Source organism: Perognathus longimembris, chromosome 25 (assembly GCF_023159225.1).
Source record: "Perognathus longimembris pacificus isolate PPM17 chromosome 25, ASM2315922v1, whole genome shotgun sequence".
Lineage (NCBI taxonomy): Eukaryota > Metazoa > Chordata > Mammalia > Rodentia > Heteromyidae > Perognathus > Perognathus longimembris.
In genome coordinates this window covers 18,279,237-18,298,601 of record NC_063185.1, presented here as the reverse complement: position 1 = coordinate 18,298,601, position 19,365 = coordinate 18,279,237, and the positions used below count along the sequence as shown (strand labels likewise).

Sequence of the window (19,365 nt, the reverse complement as noted above, 5' to 3'; positions counted from 1 at the left end):
TAAACCCTTCCAGCAGCAGCCCTTGGCCCACAGATCAGGGCTGTCTCCTCCTCCAAACTTGGCCTTCTGTAGTGGGAATTCTGGGAACCTTATCTAGATGGAGGGCTAGGCCTGCGGGCTGTGGCTCTAATCTAGGCCAGGTCATTGGGGAAATGAATCTTAGCGTAGGTGCCAGCAGAGAGAGAGAATTCCAGGCCTGACTCAAGTCCACAGCTGTGTAGTCTTGGCTTTAACCGGCTTGTGGCCTTCATCCACCCCTTTGACCTCAGTGTTATTCAGTGGTTGTTGTTGTTTTATCTTAAACATTGGAGATGCTGGTATCTTGAGCGCCAGGGCGGTGGTAGCAAACAATGAATCATCGCTTCTTATGGGAATTTATAACAGCTTTTCCAACTGCAGAGTGTGCAGATGAGGGAATTTCGAGAAGAGGAAAGATCACGTGCCCGAGTTCAGAAGTGGCGAGGCTAGGGGCCAGGAATATGGCCTAGTGGCAAGAGTGCTTGCCTCGTATACATGAGGCCCTGGGTTCGATTCCCCAGCACCACATATACGGAAAATGGCCAGAAGGGGCGCTGTGGCTCAAGTGGCAGAGTGCTAGCCTTGAGCAAAATGAGGCCAGGGACAGTGCTCAGGCCCTGAGGTCCACCCCGCTCTGGGGTTCCAACACCACTTGGTGGAGTCTCTCAGCCACCATCATGTCCCAAGCCCAGGGTGACCGGGTGGTCACCACCGGAGTTCCTGAACTCAGAGCCCAGGATCACTGGCTTGGAAGGAGAGAGGCGCAGCTCTCCCCGTGGATGCGGGGTCGGGCCCGGGGGAGGGGCGTGTCTGGGTCGAGGTGTTCCTTGCTGACGTGAGGATCTGCCTGCCTGCAGGCCCCCGAGCCTTTGGGGGAGCCATGTGACAGGCAGATGGCTGCCCGGCCAGGGGCGGTTGGCCTGCCCCGCCCCTCTTTCCTAGCTGCTAGGGGATTAATTGCCCCCTTGGCCTGGTGACTTTCCTCTGCCAAAGGCCGAAGGCCACCAACTGCCTCGTTTAAGACCCAGGGAATTGTGATGCCTCCCCTGTGGCTCGAGTGATGGACAAGAAGAAGCTGGGTGCTTACACCCCAAAGTCTCGGAGTCTGCAAAGGCAGAGGCTTGGCGAAGGCAGAGAAAGGAGGTTCATTCCGTGGCAGCCGTGGGAAGACGGCACTTCCAGCGCAGCTTCAGGCCTCGTGGGGGGTGGAGGGTGGGGGGAGGGAGGGCGGACACTGGCTCCGGTTAAATAAGGAACTTGGGGGCAGGAAGGTGGGGAAGGGATGGAGAGTCAAAGTTGTCTCTAATCATGGGCGCGTGGCCTGGTTGACGGTTAGCTCAGGGTTGGTGTCTGGAGCGACGCTCCAGCGTGACCGCTTCCACTGGAACAGAACCGTGACGGGGTGGCCTCCTGCCTCCGACGAAGAAGGGGCTTCCGGTGCCTCAGGAGGCTGAGATCGGAGGAGGGTGGTTCAAAGCCAGCCCGGGCAAGAAAGTCCCTGAGACTCTTAATCCCCAGTGAGCCACCGGAACACCGCAAGCGGTGCTGCGGCTCAAGGGTAGAGCGCCATAGCCTTGAGTGAACGAGCTCAGGGAGCGTGCCCAGGCCCTGAGTTCAAGTCCCACAACTGACACACACACACCCCTTCTCCCAAAAAAGTGGGAAAGGAGGATGCTGCTCAGAAGAGCTCAGCTCAGAGGGCCCCTTGTTCCCCACCTCTGCGTGCGCGTTGTCTGGCTCGGCAGTCATGTCTGCCTGGCAGCTGCCGCAGCCGCTCTGCTTGGGCTTCGTGGTTGTGCTCTTGTCGGCGCGGGGCTTGAGAACGCCGGGCTTCGTGCCTGCGAGGCAGCCAGTTGGCAGCTGAGCCCCGTCAGCTTTGTTTGAGACGACCTTTGACTTTCTAAGTGAGGACCGACCCCCACAAGACCACGGGCCCCTAGAAACGGCAGCTGTGTCCCCGCCTGTCCGTTACGGCCCCTCTGGGGCCCTGCCCGGGGCTGGTAATGTGCTCATCAGCAGCCGTGAACAATGAGGGGGGGATGCAGCTGGGTTTGGGGGAGTAGATGACCACAAGGCAGGATGGCCAGGGAAGGCCATCAGGAACCCCTGTTGCCGCTCACAGTTTCCGGGGGGCTCCGTGGGGTCCCTGGGCCCGTGGCCCCTTCATCCCTGTTCTCGGCCTCCGGCTTCACGTTGGCTGCTTCTCTTTCTGGGGGTCTAAGGCTGTAAGATGTTGGATCTGGGACCTCCCGTGGGTCCATGTGAACAGATGGGAAAATCCGGGGCTCTCCCAGCAAGCGGGGAGATCTTTGGAAGAAGCCCTCGCCCCCGAGTTCAGCTGCTCAGTGGGCAGAAGGACACGTGCCAGCCCCCACCTTCCAGATTTCAACAAGAATCCAAACAAGATGGTAGCTGGTTGTTGGGGTTCTGGACACCCCCTTTCTCCCCCCACGGGGAGAATGGTAACCACAAACTCTATGAAAGAGCACCCAGCCTGGCCCTCCGCCAGCGGAAGGCCAAAGGCGTGCTCACATGGGCAAACGCTAAGTTGAGGACGGGTTGCTGAAGCTTCCCCTCCCCCCAGTCCCCCCCACATGTTACCGAGGGCGGAGGCGAAAAGGAAGGCATCAGGGACACGCTGCGGTGGTGGAATGCGTCTCAAAGACTTTAATATGGAAGGGCACTTATATAGAAGTAATGGTGGGAAGGAAAGGGGGCTGGCCAAAGGGTCAGTCATAGGCTAGGGGTCACGTTCATCAAGTGACATCACGAAACTTCCCTTTGTGGGCGGGACAACCCCATCATGGTGGCACGCACGTGTTCACCTCCCAAGGGGTGGAGGCCAGAAGGTGGGAGGGACTTCTATTGTCCCAAGGCTGGTGGAAGGGCAGTCTTTCCCAGGCCATAATAATCCCCAACAGCTGGTCGCGTCGGAGGCCTTTTACATTTTTGGTCAGTTGTGGGGCTTGAACTCAGGGTCTGGGCGCTGTCTCTTGAGCTCTTTTTGCTCAAGGCTAGTTTTCCACTTCCAGTTTTCTGGTGGTTCGTGGGAGATGAGGATCTCACGGACTTTCCCGCCCCGGCTTTGAACTGTGGTCCTCAGACCTCAGCCTCCTGAGTAGCTAGGATGACGGGCGTGAGCCACCGGTCCCCGGCTTCAAAGGCTTTTTGACACGTGGGCTGAGGTGACGCGGAGTCAGGGTAGAGATGGAGCTGACGACCAGTCACCCGTGTCACAATCCTGACGTTCACCTCGCCGAGCTTCCGCCCAGCGCCGGGGACCCTCACCTCCTCTTTCTGTTCCTTCGCCAGGACCACTGCTTCTACCACGGCACTGTGAGGAATGAAGGAGAGTCCAGCGTCACCCTCAGCACCTGCCGGGGCATTCGGTAAGAGACCCCGAAACTACGGGAGAGCCCCTGGAACTCTCCTGAGAAACGAGGTGCACAAGGCAAGCGGAGCTAGGCCCAAGGCCGAGGATCTCGGGGGGTTGGGGTGGGTGCCGGCAGCTGACCCCCACGCGGGAAATCCTAGGTACCCCCTCACATTTTCTGGAATTGAGCTCTGCTTTCCCCAGGATTGTGTTCACATGTGGTGATGGAGAGTTTCGTCAAAGGGAGGGGGAGACTTTCCCTCGGGGCTGGGGAAAGGAAAGACGTGCACAAGTGCTTTCCGCGTGTATTTCCGGGGAGGTACCAGCTTCTGTACATCCTTCCATCATCATGCAATGATGATGGCTACTTCCATTCTGCAAGTTATTATTGAGTGCCTGCTGTATGCACTAAGTACCACAAGCTGTTGTAGCTTGGGAGCCCTCAGTTTCCCCATCTGTCACCTAAGCATCAAGGACGGGCATGGGCTTCACCTCCTCTTGTAGCGGTGAAACCCTGGGAAGCGTTTGCCAGCTTTCCATAAACAATGGAGGGCCCCTCTTCCGGCAGGCCCCGCGTGTGTTTATGAATTGGCCCCGGGCTCCGCGGTCAAGCTGTGCGGTGCGTCTCCTGTGGGAATTAGGCAGGAAATAGGTTTTGCCCGGAAGAGGCCATAACCCAGCCAGCCTGAAATCCCCCCCCCCGCCAAGCGATTTGGTTGAGCCGAGCCAACTGGCCTCTCCGTGGTGTTTACAAGCCCTGGCCATTCCCAGCTGCAGTCTGGGAGTAAACAGTGTCCTTCCCTAGAAGAGGACCAGACCGGCACAGGTGTGACCCCCTTCTTACAGTCTCCCCTTCCATCCCCTGTGCCTGGAGTGGTGGGAACTTGGCCGGGCCGCTGGTGAATCACTCCAGCAGCTGTGCCGAAGAAGCCCAGCCGCCCATGTGTTTCTGGTTTGTATGCTTCCTGCTTGGGGCGGGGGGGGGGGGGGGGGACCCTGGGATGGGGGAGGGACCCGGCCCCCTCCCTCCATACCTGAAGGAACCAGGGTTGTGGATGACTGGTGTCATGAGCTGGAGACTCGTGTCCCATGGCTCCATCCGGTCTTAGGGGAAGGAGCAGCTGCCACCCGGCCGGGTTCAGACCCAAGCCACCTCCCGGGGACCTTCAGGCCACCCTGCCTTGAGATGTTGCCATGGAGACCGGGCTCTCCTGGAAACCGGGTAGGACTTCCACAGAGGGATCTGCAGGCTAAGAGACAGAGGCCCTCAGGGGCCTCCGGCTGCTGTCTGCACCCCTTGTCTAAGGCAACTCTGTGGGTGACTGTAAAGTTGAAGAAGGGATACCCCAGCATAGTAAAATAATGCCAAAGAGTGTGCGAGTGCATATGCGCTTGGAAACACTTGCAAGAGGCAATGTGCCTATGTGATACCGTACTTTGTGACATCATTGGGGTTCCTAACATCTTTGAGGATTTGGGCTAAGTTAGTCACTAGGGGCGTTTGCAGACTCCGAAGGGGTAACCCACCATTTCCTTGCGAGTGCCAAATGTCCGCATCATCCCCAAACCTGTGTCCGATTAAGGTGCCGCCGTGTAAATGTTCCCCTCGCTTCTTGCATGCCCAAATCTGTCTGGTTTGGCTTTCTTCTGACACAGGGACTTGAATGTGGCCTGTGACACTTGTGCTCATTGGCTGACGCGGTACCGCGTAAGCCACGCCTCCAACCCCCCTAACACAGTAGCAATGTGAGGAATAGCTACCATTTGTGAAGGAATCCAGCCAGTACTGGTCTGTGGGCTCTGCCTAAGCCTGAGTGCCCTGGAAAATGTGTGTGTGTCTGTCTGTCTGTCTGTCTGTCTGGGGATACCGTGCCGGTCCCCTGGGCAGAGCATTCCTGACGGCTGGGTCAGGCCCAGGTGAAGATGGAGGCGCTCCGCCACTTACTTTACTACGTGTGTGGCTTTGGGTTAAGGAACGAGCCTTGCTGAGCCCCCGTGTCCCCCTCGTCCCCCGGGGGATCTCCATCGTGACGATCGGGGACGTGTGGTATAAATAAGGAAAAGACGTTCTAGAGCCCGGCGGGCAGCAAAGGCTCCGTCCTCCATAGCCGCCGTGATGATTCGCCCTCCTCATGCCGCTCATTTAGACGCGGCCGCTGCCCAGAGGTTTCTTCCTGTGAACCGACGGCAGCGTGGAACTTTCCACTCGCTGGGTGCAAGAAGGACGGCCCCACCCCCGTGCTCCCGGGACCACCAGCTGGTGTAGCCCAGCCCAGCATGGGGTCTGGGGAGGGCTACAGCCGCTCGCCGACCAGTGATGTCTTTCCTGACACCGTTGTCGGCTCTTCCCAAAGGACAGAACCTGGGGCTGGCACTGGGAACGAGTGGGGAGCAGCGGTGGGGTGGGGTGGGGTGGAGACCGACCTGAGAGGACAGGACTGCCGGTGAACGGCGGCAGAGTCTCGGAGCTGGGAGCTGGCTGCGAGGCAGGACGCCGAGTGGGGTCTTGGAGCACAGGAAATGCTCCCGGGATCCCCGGGAGGTCGTCCTGGGCTTCATCCTCCATCCTATTCCCTCGCCGTGGCGTTCCTCCCCCTGTGTGGAGGCGGGTAGCTTCCACGTGGGCCCTACCCGCCTTCCCGAGGGTGTGTGGGAGCCACCGGCAGTGGGCACTCTCTTGTGAGCCTCCGCGGCCCTCTGAGGCCTAGCCGATGTGGCAGTCCAGGCAGTTGTGCCCATCCATCCCTGAAGGGAGGAGGATCTCCTGCACGTTACAGTGTCGACGCTCTGCTTCGAGAGGGCGGGCACTTGGTTCACTGTTAGAGCCTTAGCAGTTTAGCCCAGCATCTGTATACAGCTGGAGCCTAGTAAATGCTTGCGGTGTAAGCGGCTGTCCGGCGGTAGGCTGTGAATTACAGCCGGGCTTTTGTACCCGCGGGGTTCCACTTCTGTCCACCCAATCCACTGTGGATCCACAAAGCCGTGGAAAATCATCTAGGTTTCTCTTGGATCGTAGGCAGACTTGTGTTTTGTCATGCGAAGCTCAGAGCTTCGAAACCTGTGATGGGTTTCGGGGGGGGGGGTCGAAGCCCCCTGAGGTTGTGGACTCTCTCCCCACACCGCACGCGTGTGTTTCCAGAAAGGGAGAAGACATTGAGCTTGCATCTGACGCTGATGGTAGGAGGGGAGTTGGGCGGCGGTCAAGCCATCCATGCCGTTTTGCACGTGGGCCTGTTGCTATCTCACTGTCCCTGACCAGAGATTCTATTTCTCCTGTCAACAGAGGACTGATTACAGTGAGAAGTAACCTCAGCTACATCATCGAGCCCCTCCCTGACAGCCAGGGACAACACCTTATTTATAGATCTGAACATCTCAAGCTGCCCACTGGGAACTGTGGGTTTGAGCACTCCAGGCCCACCGCGGGGGACTGGGCCCTTCCGTTTACACAACAGACCAAGAAACAACCTCGCAGGGTGAGTTCCAAACCCCTCTGTGTGACCCTCAGGCTGGGACTAGGTTTGTCCCCTCGGGGCACCCTTTCTTTGAATCCAGGAGCATTTCCAAATTAAGGGAGGGAAAGGTGGCTCATGCCTGTCATCCTAGCTACTCTGGGATCTGAGTTCTAAGGACTACGGGGCAGGAAAGTCCCTGAAACGCTTAACTCCAGTTAATCAAAGAAATATCCAGATGTGATGCTGTGGCCCAAAGTGGTAGAGCACTAGCGTTGAGCAAAAGAGCTCAGGGGCAGCTCCCAGGCCCTGAGTTCAAGCCCTACAACTGGGGGGTGGGGGGTGAGAAGGAAAGAAAAGAAAACTACAGAAGGTGAAAAAATAGAGGAAATTTGAGATCGCCACTTTCCTCATAGGCACAGAAGTCATGGTTTATACTAAAAAATGTAGGAACATTGTCTTTTTTTTTTGTTTGGTTTTGTTTTTTGACCAGTCCCGGGGCTTGAACTCAGGGCTGGCCTGAACACTGTCCCTGGCTTCTTTTTGCTCAAGGCTAGCACTCTGCCACTTGAGCCACAATGCTAACTTTTGGCTTTTTCTATATATGTGGTGCTGAGGAATCAAACCCAGGGCTTCATGTATACGAGACGAGCACTTTGCCAGTAGGCCATATTGCCAGCCCCAGAACATTGTCTAAAGGTTATTTAGGAACTTGGCCATCAGTGTGTGAGTCCCTACTAGGTGGGCCTACGTTCCACCACTTAACTAACCACCTCCTGTATTTCTCAGCAGGCTTTTTGTTACTGTTTTGTTTCTTTACCTGAGGCCAAGTCCACCATCTCTCCAGCTCTGATCTGCTTCTGTGTTTCTTAGATGAAAAGGGACAGTTTGCACTCAATGAAATATGTGGAGCTTTATCTGGTGGCAGATTATGCAGAGGTAAGGGGGACGTGGTGGGTTTAGCGGAATCATGGCTCTCTTGATAGTGGCCATTCCAGGCTTCAGACTGCTCTGGGGAAATGACCCAAATGGGGCAGAGGGGGCGGGGAAATACCTCAGTGGGAAAAGCCTATCCTAGCTCAATACACCAATAAGATAGAAAAGCCGGATGCTAGACAGGCTGGGACAGGTGGCTCACGCCTATAATCCTAGCTACTAAGGAGGCTGAGGACTGAGGATCAAGATTGGTAGCTGGACGTGGAGGTGTGGCTCAAGTGGAAGAGCACTAGCCTTGAGCACAAAAACTAAGGGACAGTGCCCAGGTCCTGAGTTCAAGCCCCAGAACCAGCATGAAGAAGAAGAAGAAGAAACCTAGAGAATGAAAATGTGGTTGGCATTTCTTAGATACAAGTGCACCGTGAAGGCCTTCATCTCCTGTTATTTATTCATATGGGGCGTGGTCTGTGAATTCTCTATCGCAAAAGAAGAAAGTTTTAAATCTGCTGTACTAAGTTTCGTATATTTCCCATTGTCTTACGGGATGCCACTCTCTTGCTCGTGTTGCTCTGCTGCCCCAGGGCCGTCCTGGTGGGTGCCCGACCGTCCAGGTTCCCCCAAACCGTGTCGGCTCCCCTGTCCTGCCCACTCCAGCACCCCAGGGGCAGAGCTCGTCCAACATGTCCCCAGTGTGTCTCCCCGACACACGAGCTACCCCCCAAAAGACCTCATATTCCCCTCGGCTCTGCTGGGTCCTGGGGGCCGGGCTTGGGGGGGGGGTGGGGAGAGAGGGGAGGCCGGGCCTCCGAGCTGCTTTCCAGCGTGGGTGGCAATCGACCGGGGGGCCCTTGAGCTGTGTTGAAGGACCGGGAGGGGGTCACGGGGCACAGGAGCGGGGGGCGAAGGGCATTCGGGGAGGGAACCTGGTGTTCGCTCTGAGGAGTGTTGGTTTTTCCAGACTGTGTATGTGTGTGTGTGTGTGTGTGTGTGTGTGTGTGTGTACACACTAGTGTTTTCCTTTCCTCTCCAAGGACTAGTGTGGTACAGATGTGGGGGGGTAGGGGGTGGAATCGAAGTGGGGAGCAGGCCCCAAGCCCCCACCCCCTTCAGCACTGCCCTGTGGAGCACCAGCACATCCCCCTCTCCACTTCTTCCCCCCCTCCCATCTTCCAGGCGCCTCCCATGCCGTGCAGGGAGAAATAGATTCCTGACAGTTAATTCATCTGGCAGGAGCGGGGGAAGACAGAAAACAGGAGGGCTGCTTGGCTGGTGATTTACAACAGGGTGCAGAGACAGAACAGCCTCCTCCCCTGGGCGGGGGGGGGGGGGGGCGGGGGGATGGGGACTGTCGGGGGGGGGGGGGCAGGGGGAGCAGAACTGGCGCAAGCAGATCCTCGAGTCCCCGCCTGGGCCTCTGTGGCAGCTCCTGGGTAGTTGTCCGCATGATCTGCTCCTGACGTGAATCCGGATCCAAGGGGGAACTGGGAGCAAGGCTCACGATGGAGGGGGGGACGGCATCGCTGTGACACAGGCCTGCAAAGGACTTCCATGATGCCACAGGAAGGGAGGTTGGTGGGGATGCCATGTACTTTCGGCATCGCTCAAGGAAATGAAAGGTTCAAGTCTATGTTTGTTTTCTTGAGTTCCGGGGTTATAAACTACCCTGCGACCGACCAAATCCGTTCCACCACGTGCTGTGTAGTTTCCTGGAACCCAGTCGTGCCCGTGGGTTGGTAGTAAACAAGGCTGCTCGTAGCCCACTGAGGCAGGGTTGAGGAGCTGTGGACGGGCCCAGCTAGCCTGAAATATTTGCAGGAAAGAAAGGTTTACAGATTCCCGCTGCTGACGCTTTTACGCAATGCCTTCCACTATGGTGGCCTTGCTGTTTGGGGATGGGATTCATGGATTTGAAAGAGCCAAATCCCACCCCAGTGTTCTAATAAATATTTACTGAGCAGATGGTGTTGCTGTCAGAGCTTTTCGCCACCCAAGACCAAGTTAACAAATGGCGGGCCTTTGTGATGGAAACTTCCAGATTACCATTTTGCTGAGATCTGTCTCCCAGGAGCTTAGAACTTACAACTCTGTAGAAAGCAAGGATGACAGTCCTGAGGAAGGTCAGGAAGTAAGAGAAGGGAGTGAGTGTGTGTGTGTGTGCGTGCGTGCGTGTGTGTGCGCGTGTGTGTGTGTGTGTGTGTGTGTGTGTCTTCCCTGCATGAGGACAGGCACACCATCTTGGCCGAGCAAACACCGCAGGTGTTGTATTTGGCTGTGGTCATCAGCTTGTTTGGTTATTCCCGTGGAGGAGGATAGAGGAAGGATGTGAAGGTTTGGAATGACACAGATTGAGGGTGACGCTTAAGATCAACACAAACCGCTACCCACATTCAGTTTCCCGGTGGGAACACATGGAACAGTCTCGCCTCTTGCAAATTTAAGTTTCAGCTACAGGAACCTTGTTCTTTTTGTCTTTTAAATTACGAGGCTCCCCTGCATCGTAAATAGTTGGCAGAGATCTTACGGTTCTGAGACAGAATGATAATGCTAATAGATTCTCCTGGCAGCCACGACAGATAGCGCCCACGAGACACAGCGCTCTTCTTCCGCCGGATTATCAGTGTCTGGTTCAGAGTCCTCTTCCCCAGGGAAGGCACTGCCAGATAAAGCCGGTTTGCCAAACATCTAACGATCCTGTTGCCAACGCCCATCGCATGACACCCTGTGGCCTCCCAGGGCGGCTATTTCTGCAGGTGTTTTTTTCAGCAGGCTTCATGGCCCGTTTTAATTATGTGCTCCTTAAACTCGGGATCTGTTCGTGTGGTTATTTCCGGTCCTCGTGGCATTGTAATTGAAGGTCGTCCAGTCTGGGACCAACATGCTGAGCACAGTGTCTTGCTCACAGCAGCTGCTGTTTTGATGAGTTGGTGGGAAGACAGAGGAAAACCTATTATCTGGGTGACCAAGGAAAGGATCGGATCCAGACCTCTTTAAACCCCAGAGGGAGGTGGCCAGGGGCCTTGTCATTTGAGGGACAGGAAAATAAGGTTGTCTGGACTTCGTGCGCTGGAAGCATATGATTCAGTTCACAATTCTCCCTGCACAATCAGCCCAGCATTGAGCAGGCAGACGCCAAGACAGCTCCGACCTAAGAAACTCACTCCCAAGAGTGGTGGAGAATATGATCGTATAAAAACGACGCCACTGGCTCACACCTGTAACCCTAACTTCTTGGGAGGCTAAGAACAGCAGGATTGTGGTTTGAGGGCAGCCTGGGCAGCACAGCTTGTTAGACTCCTTTGTGAGCCCCTCGCTAGGTGCGGTGGTCTATCCCTGTCATCCCGAGCTACAGGGGAGGCTGAGAGCGCGAGGATCATGGTTCGAGGCCAGTCCAGGGAAGAAAAGTCAGTGGCGTGGGACTCCCTCTGCGTAGAGGGAGCCCAGATGTGCGAGTGCTACCCCTGTCACGCCAGCTGTGACTGGAAGATGACAGTGGCTGTATCCCACCCAGGTGGGAGGTGAGGCCCTCAGAGATAACCAGTATCGCAGGCGACCGAGACGTGGCTCACGTGGGTGACCATCAGCCTGGAGTGACTGCACACCGAAAGGGGGGGGGGAGGCGGGGGAAGAACGAGGGATGAAGCCCAGGAAGGGCCTGGGAAGAGGCACGGGGGGGGGCGGTTCTTACCTGGCTGTGTTGTTCCTCCTAGTTTGAGAAGAACCGCCGAGACCAAGACGCCACCAGGCACAAGCTCCTGGAGATTGCCAACTATGTGGACAAGGTGAGATGGGGGGGGGGGGGACCGGCCACCAGGGGGCGCACGCGAGCGCCCTCTGCCGGATTGCTCGCCACCAGCCTGCACCGGGCATCCCGAGGCCCTGGCTGGGGGTGGGGTGGGGTGGGGGGGGGCGCTGTCGGGGCAGCTGTATCGTCCCCACGGGGTGCTGGCCGAGGGGGTGACGTCCGTGTCCTTGCAGTTTTACCGGTCCTTGAACATCCGGATCGCGCTGGTGGGCTTGGAGGTGTGGACGCACGGGAACATGTGTGAGGTCTCGGAGAACCCCTACACCACCCTCTGGTCCTTCCTGGGCTGGAGGAGGAAGCTGCTCAAGCAAAAGCACCACGACAACGCCCAGCTCATCACGTCAGTCCCCTCCCGGGGGGGGTGGGACGGGGGGGGGGGCTGGGTGTGTGCTGCTGGCCTCAGTTTGCCCTTTCTGCCCCCTCTCAGTGGAGGGCTGGGTCCGGATAACCAGGCTTCTCTCACACGCGTGCTCTGTGCCCGGCGCCCCGCGGAGGGAAGGGTTTGCTGATCCACGGTGGGCTCCTTGTTTTTCCAGGAACTCGGGGGGAATCAAGAAGTGACAGAGTGTAGGAACGGTGCCCCGGGCCGGGGTGGCTCAAGGAGGGACTGTGGTTAGTTTAGCAGCCTCAGGAAGAAATGTACACAGCGATGGGGTTCAGGGGGCGCAGTCCCCAGAGTGTAATTGCTTCGTATGGTGAGAGCGGCGAGAAGGAAAGGCACAGAGACGATGCACACCGCCTTCTTCGGTCCCCGAGACGAGAGGACTCGGCGTGGACGCCGTTTGACATCTTACTTTTGGGGTTCTCTCAGAGCCCGAGTTCGAGTTGCTAGAACACCAAGGAGGGCTTTAGATAAGATTAGCGTCTGTTTTGCATATTCCCTCACCGCCCGCTTCTCCGGAGACGAGTCTCTGGAATTCGGCCAACCTCCCGTCTAGAACCCACTAGATGGACGTTAGAGGCTCTAACGCTCCCAAGTAGACGCAGATCCCCACCCCGACACAGCATCCACGGAGATCCCTGAACGACCGCGGAGGCCGCGCTGCGGGAGTTCCACGCACCCCTCCTCACTCCCCCTAGACACAGATGCGGCTCAGAGAAGGATTTATCAAGCAGGGCAGGGAGAGGAACCGGGGGGTGGGGGGGACCCCATAGCTGGCTGCTGGCAGATTTAGGCTACCCTTGCAAAAACAAAGGAAGAAACAGCTCAGCCGTGCACCCGGCTGCACTCTGGAAGGTTCCTGATGGGACACAGCTGTTTCCTTACGCCCCACACCCGGGCCTCCGAGTGCTGGAAGAATGAATCTGGCCCGAGACACAGCACGGAGGCGGGGCTGAGGCCGGAGCCCCCTCCGCCTATTTCCTCGGTGGCGGCGGGGGTGGGGGGGGTGGGGGGGGTGGCTCTGGGCAATGGAGGGGGAGGGTGTCTGGGACAGTGTGCAGCCAGGGCTACCGGCCCCTCCCCTGGGGGATGATCTGTGAATGGCGGGGCGCGGGGTGGGGGGGAGGGTACCCACTCCGGGTGCACGGGAGCAGCTCTGGGCCCTGCTCACGTGGTCGCCTCTCCTCTTCCCTCCTCTAGGGGCTTGTCCTTCCACGGCGCCACCATCGGCCTGGCCCCGCTCATGGCCATGTGCTCGGTGTACCAGTCCGGAGGGGTGAACGCGGTACGTGTGCGGCCATGTGCGGATGCCACCAAGGGCGATGGCCGCTGGAGGCCGTTGTTTGTGTCCCTCGGGCCTCACGGGCTCGGTCCTGGACAGCTGGGCTTTCCCACCCCCTCCCCCGGGCCGTCTCCAGGCAGGCTCCCTGCCCCTCGCGAGGCTGCGATTACAGGCATGTAGGGGAGGCCACGCTTCAAAAAGAAGTGGACGTTGGTTATGGAGGAAGAGGGACTCCCCGACATTAACAGGAGCCGTCGCTGAACGCGACGTCACTGAGCTTTAAGAGACGAAGGTACCCAGGGATGAGTTTTCATTTACTGTAGTTTGGTTTTTACTTTTTATTTATTTTTCAAGCTCAGGAGAGCTCTTGGAGCTCTCTTATCTTCTTGTCTGTTGCTCCAAGCCAATAGTAAGGGAAGGAAGACGGAAGGGTTTTCATAACAAGTCTTACCTAAGTAGGTTTGTCACTCTGGGTCTCGGGCCTGCCCCGGCGTCAGGGTTAGGAACATGGCCGTTTCGTGAAGTTCCCTCTGACTTGCTGAGAGTGTGTTGTTGACCGGGTGTCCTTCTGATCTCCCGGTTCTAACCTGGGAGCAGAAATGGAGCGAGTCCACCCGGCCACCTGGGGGGGTCTCCCCTCCCGCTCTTCATCCTCGATTGACTGATGAAATGGCGTGAAGTTGGAAAGCACAGGCATCCGCTGAGAACCTACTGGTTTCGGAGAGAATGTCTGTGGCTTGGGACGGTTCGCGAGCGTCCTCACTTGTCAAATCCAGTTCATAGTCTCAGAGTAGGAATAGGATTGTTTAAAAATAGATGTGGGAAAGACACAGAAATGTCTGGTGAGTCTCTTGGCTGCCTCTGTGTTGCATTGACTTGTTGGTTCACGAACTCCTGGGCTCAGGGGTCTTCTTGCCTCCGCCTCCCAAGTATCTGGGGTTACAGATCTGCAACACCATTCTGGGCTCTACCTGCTTCGGCTTTGTCTGCTGTTTTTCTTTTCAATTTGTAGTACTGGGGGCTTGAACTCCGGGCCCTCTACCACTTGAGCCACATCCCAGCCCTCTTTTTTTCCAATATATGGGGTCTTGCGTTTCGATTGAGCCAACCTAGACCACAAATAGATGTTCCTGTGTGCGTTTCCTGTCCAGCTGGGATGACAGGCGTGTGCCACTGCGCCCAGTGTTTCATTGGTTGAGATGGGGGCGTCTTGCAGTCTTTGGGGCTCAGCTGGCCTCAAACCGCGGTCTTCCCAGAGGGTGTACCTGTATCGGGGAGGGGTTGCCCTCGGCACCCCCATAACTGGCCTTGATGTCAGTGTCTCTGGGCTCTGGTTGAAAGCAGGCCCGAGGAACCTGGGGTAGAGGACCCAGGAGGAAGCGGCAAGGGTGGCTGAGGAGACTGGGGGGTGCAGGTGGGGGGAGTGGGGAGGTGGCCCTCTCACGACCCGGCGTCTCTCCCTGGGCAGGACCACTCCGACAACGCCATCGGTGTGGCCGCCACCATGGCCCACGAGATGGGCCACAACTTCGGCATGAGCCACGATGTGAAGCACTGCTGCCCGGCCAGCGCCCAGGACGGCGGATGCATCATGGCCGCCGCCACTGGGTGAGTGGAGCCGCAAGGGCCTTGGATGGCGCGGGGAGGAGTCGGGCGGGGCCAGGCTTCCCCCCCCCCCGCCCCCCGCCTCTGCCAGCTGGCCCCAAAGAGCCTCTGCTAAACAGTGTTTGTGTTTGAATGTCGTGACCGATTCCCAACGTGTTACTTTCCCTGCGAAGCCACGGGCAGGGAAGCCAGGGCAGAGCGTAAGGAGGACATTGCGATTCCATCCGCAGGTTCGATGCCGCTGAGCCCTGAGTCTCCTTCATTGCTAACAGAGGATAGTCACCCATAAAACTGTCCCTGCCGGATGTTTTCCTTTGTGATCCCCTCTCCCCACCCCCACCCCCCACTTTTTTTTGGTGCTGATGCTGGGGCTTAAACTCTCCCTCGGCTTTTTTTTTGTTGGTTGGTGCCGGAACTTGAACTCAGGGCCTGGGCGCCGTCCCTGAGCTTTTGCGCTCCAGGCTAGCGCTCTACCACTTTGAGCCACAGCTCCATTCTGGATTTTTCTTTTTAACTGGTTAATTGGAGATGAGAGTCTCTTGGGTTTTATCGGCCTGGGCTGGCTCCAGACCTCTGTCCTCAGATCTCAGCCTCCTGGCTGGCTAGGATGACAAGCGTGGGCCGCTCGCGCCCGGCAGTTGTTCTGGTTCTGTGCGTTTGCGTAAGATGGCATCTCACCGTGTTGCCCAGCACAGCGCCCGCCCGGCGCGTAGGGACACACACCAGAGACCAGGAGCGGCATGGCGGGGCTCCTGTTTTCCCGAGGCAGGCTGGGAGATCGGCGTTATCAAGGGCGTGCCCCGTGGGGCTGCGGCGTCGGACGACGCCCCCGACGCGTTCCGCCCTCGTCCTCCCGCAGGCACCCCTTCCCCCGAGTGTTCAACGGCTGCAATCGGAAGGAGCTGGACAGGTACCTGCAGTCGGGGGGCGGGATGTGTCTCTCCAACATGCCGGACACCAGGACGCTGTACGGAGGCCGGCGGTGCGGCAACGGGTACCTGGAGGACGGGGAGGGAGTGCGACTGCGGCGAGGAAGACGTGAGCGGCCCCGGGCGCGGGCGGCGGCTCCCGGGGGCGTGTGCGTGTGTGCGTGTGCGCGTGTGCGTGGTGTGCGTGTGTGCGCGGCGCGCGTCGGTCAAGGCGTCCTAGAGAGTTAGGGGCTCCCGGCGTGGGGGCGCGGGATGGGGGTGTGGGGAGGGCAGGGACGGCACCCCCGGGTGGTGGGGGGGGGCGCGGCCGGGCTCTGACTCCTCCCCCCGCCGCCTCCCCAGGAATGCAACAACCCCTGCTGCAATGCCTCCAACTGCACCCTGAAGGCGGGCCTGGCGTGCGCCCACGGCGCCTGCTGCCGCGACTGCAAGGTGAGCAAGCGGCCCCCGCTCCCGCCGCTCCGCCGGGCGCCGCGCTCCCCTCCATGAGCTGCAGTCAGGGCTGGAGTGTAGACCCGCGGTAGAGGCCACGTGAGGCCGCAGGTTCAATCCCCACTGTTGCCTACCCCTCTCCCCCCCCCCCAAAAAAATGCCCACGCTCGTGGAGTCGTGTCAAAAGTACCCGGGAACCACAAGGGGTGGAACCTTCTGGGGAGATTCCGCCGCCCTGGTGTTGCTCGCCAGCCCTGGGCTGCCCGCTGGGGCCGAGGCCGGGCAGCGGGAACTGAGGTCTCCTCCTCCGCGTCTCTCCACGCAGCTGGTGGCCGCGGGCACCATGTGCCGCGAGCAGGCGGGGCAGTGTGACCTCCGGAGTTCTGCACCGGCAAGTCCCCCCACTGCCCCTCCAACTTCTACCAGATGGACGGCACCCCCTGCGAGAGCGGCCAGGCCTACTGCTACCTCGGCATGTGCCTTACCTACCACGACCAGTGCCAGCGGCTGTGGGGCCCCGGTAAGCAGAGACGGGGAGTGCTGTCACTGTGATGTTCACAATCACAGTAGCCACAAAAATGGCACGGGGGGGGGGGGGGGGAGGAGCGTGAGGAGAAATAGAGGTCAAGCGGCCCTGGAATGAGTTGGATTTCGTTAGGTGTTTGTGCGTTATGTTCCCGGCGTGAGTTCGCTCCTAGCCTGGGTTCTGTCTCTGAACTTTTTTTTTTTTGCGCTCTAAGCTAGCGCTCTGCCACGTGAGCCACAGTCCCACGTTGGCTTTTTTGGAGGTTCATTGGAGATAAGAGTCTCACAGACTTTCCTGCCTGGGCTGGTTTCTAACTGCGATCGCAGGCCTCAGCCTCCTCAGTAGGTAGGATGACAGGCGTGAGCCACCGGCACCTGGCATATAGCAAACATTTTAATGCATCTATGGCAGCCTCAATAGTTTCAGTTTTACTACTGGAAACTACTGAGGCTGCACTTGTGCTTGCACGTGCATGAACATCTGTCTTCAAAGCTGTTGTTAATCATAGATAGCAGTTACAACTGTGTATGTGTATATATATATATATACAAATATGTAAGTATATATTTAGATATGCATATAAATGTAAACTTTATATATATTTAAACTAGGTACCAATTGGGTTTTTTTGTTTGTTTTTTTTTTTTTGGCCAGTCCTGGGGCTTGGACTCAGGGCCTGAGCACTGTCCCTGGCTTCTTTTTGCTCAAGGCTAGCACTCTGCCACCTGAGCCACAGCGCCACTTCTGGCCATTTTCTTTATATGTGGTGCTGGGGAATCGAACCCAGGGCCTCATGTATATGAGGCAGGCACTCTTGCCACTAGGCCATATCCCCAGCCCGACCAATTGGGTTAATTCTGGGAAATCCAGACAACAGAATGCTGCGTGACTACACAAATGGAAGCAGCTGAATAAAATCATTCTCACAAAATGCAGTGCAGAATAGCACCTTAGAATTATACCTGCATTCTTTGTTTAGATTCTTCCTTGAAGTTGCTTCTAGAATCTTATCCAAGACAGGTCGGGCAGAGGCAGAAGTGCAGTTATTGCTAGAAAATACCCCACAAGGAATTGTTGGCTTTTCTAGGATATAAGCCAGTAAGAACTGGAATGACCATGAGGCAAGAATTCCAGAAGCATCTGTGACGTCTTAAAATCTTGACGCATGCTTTCCCTATCTTTCTAAATCCTGAAACTGGACGGTGCTTTTTTCTTTTTATTAGTGAACAAGATGAGCATGCCAAATCCAGTAGATAATAATCCTCTATAAGGTATTACAGTGAAGGTAGAGCTTTGTGCCGAAATGGACCTTGGTGTAAATACAGGTCCCCGAGCTGGCTGGGCCCTGGCTGGCTTCGGGCAGGCTAGCGTGCTGATATGGGTTGTGTCTCGCGCCTCCAGGAGCCTGGTCTGCCCCGGACATCTGCTTCGAGAGGGTGAACGTGGCAGGAGACCGCTTTGGAAACTGTGGGAGAGACATACATGGCGAACCCAAAAAATGCAATATAAGGTAAGAACCCCGGGGCCACGCCCCCCCTCCTCCCCAGGGGTGTGGAATGACAGCTTCATCCCTGCTCCGCACGCCTCCCCCCCTCCCCCAGCTCACACTGGGCCTTCCTGCCGGCCCTCGAGGGGAGGGTGTGGGCTTCCCTCTGGGGCCTTCTTGGATCCCCTGTGCGCATCCGTAGTTACGCCATGGTCCGAGGAGTCTGTCATTCTGTCCCACCCAACTCGAGCCTGGACCAAGAAAGACAGAAGAGTGCCCCTGTTCTTTCTTTCTTTCTTTTTTTGGCCAGTCCTGGGCCTTGAACTCAGGGCCTGAGCACTGTCCCTGGCTCCTGTTTGCTCAAGGCTAGCACTCTGCCACTTGAGCCACAGCGCCCCTTGTGGGCCGTTTTCTATGCATGAGGTGCTGAGGAATCGAACCCAGGGCTTCCAGCATGCTAGGCGAGCAGGCTACCGCTAGGCCACCTTCCCAGCCCCTGCCCCGTTCTTATTCCGTCTCCTCTCCCCCTCCCCCCTCGCGGGGGTCAGAGATGTCAAGTGCGGGAAGATCCAGTGCCACATCTCCGCCGCCCAGGCCAAGGAGTCCAACGCGGTGCCCATCCAGACCACCATCAAAGTGAACAAGAAGTCCATCCAGTGCTTCGGGGTCCACTTCTACCGGAACAACGACGAGGAGGGGGACGCTTTGGACCCGGGGCCTGGTGATGACAGGGACCAAGTGCGGCTCCAACCACGTGAGTCCCTCCCGGAGCCCTAGCTCCGGCACGCGCCCCAGAGGGACACAGAGAGAGTTCTAGAAGGGAAGGCTCAGCTCTGGGTTTCTGAGCTTCCCCAGGCACGTCAGAGCCAACACGACTTCCTTTATGAAAGCGTGGAGAAGGACGGCAGCAGAGGGTGGCTGGCTGGGTTCCAGCAGGAGCAGTGGAGGAAGGGCTCGCCAAGCTCCTCTCCATGAGCGCCCGGCCCGGTCAGCGGGCGCCATTCCCCTCCCGGCTGCCGGGTATCAGCCGGCGTGAGGGGGGGCCTGAGGAAAATCACCCCGGCTAGCTCACGGCATGAACCGCGGCCTTGAGAACGCGTTTTGAGAGATGTGGGGGGCGCGGCTCAGCTCACTGGGTAGAG

At 57.7% G+C, this 19,365-nt stretch overlaps 1 protein-coding gene across 1 annotated transcript in view; it reads left to right on the top strand.

The window, feature by feature from the left end:
* Positions 1–19,365, top strand: part of Adam19 (ADAM metallopeptidase domain 19) — a 54,571-nt gene that overhangs the window by 29,264 nt on the left and 5,942 nt on the right. Inside the window, 15 exon segments of the mRNA XM_048333901.1 lie at positions 3,331–3,407; positions 6,675–6,867; positions 7,717–7,782; positions 11,487–11,558; positions 11,755–11,921; positions 13,164–13,248; positions 14,714–14,853; positions 15,710–15,863; positions 15,865–15,888; positions 16,122–16,211; positions 16,537–16,582; positions 16,585–16,731; positions 18,139–18,247; positions 18,772–18,937; positions 18,939–18,977. Coding sequence (XP_048189858.1) covers positions 3,331–3,407; positions 6,675–6,867; positions 7,717–7,782; positions 11,487–11,558; positions 11,755–11,921; positions 13,164–13,248; positions 14,714–14,853; positions 15,710–15,863; positions 15,865–15,888; positions 16,122–16,211; positions 16,537–16,582; positions 16,585–16,731; positions 18,139–18,247; positions 18,772–18,937; positions 18,939–18,977 — 1,575 coding nt within the window.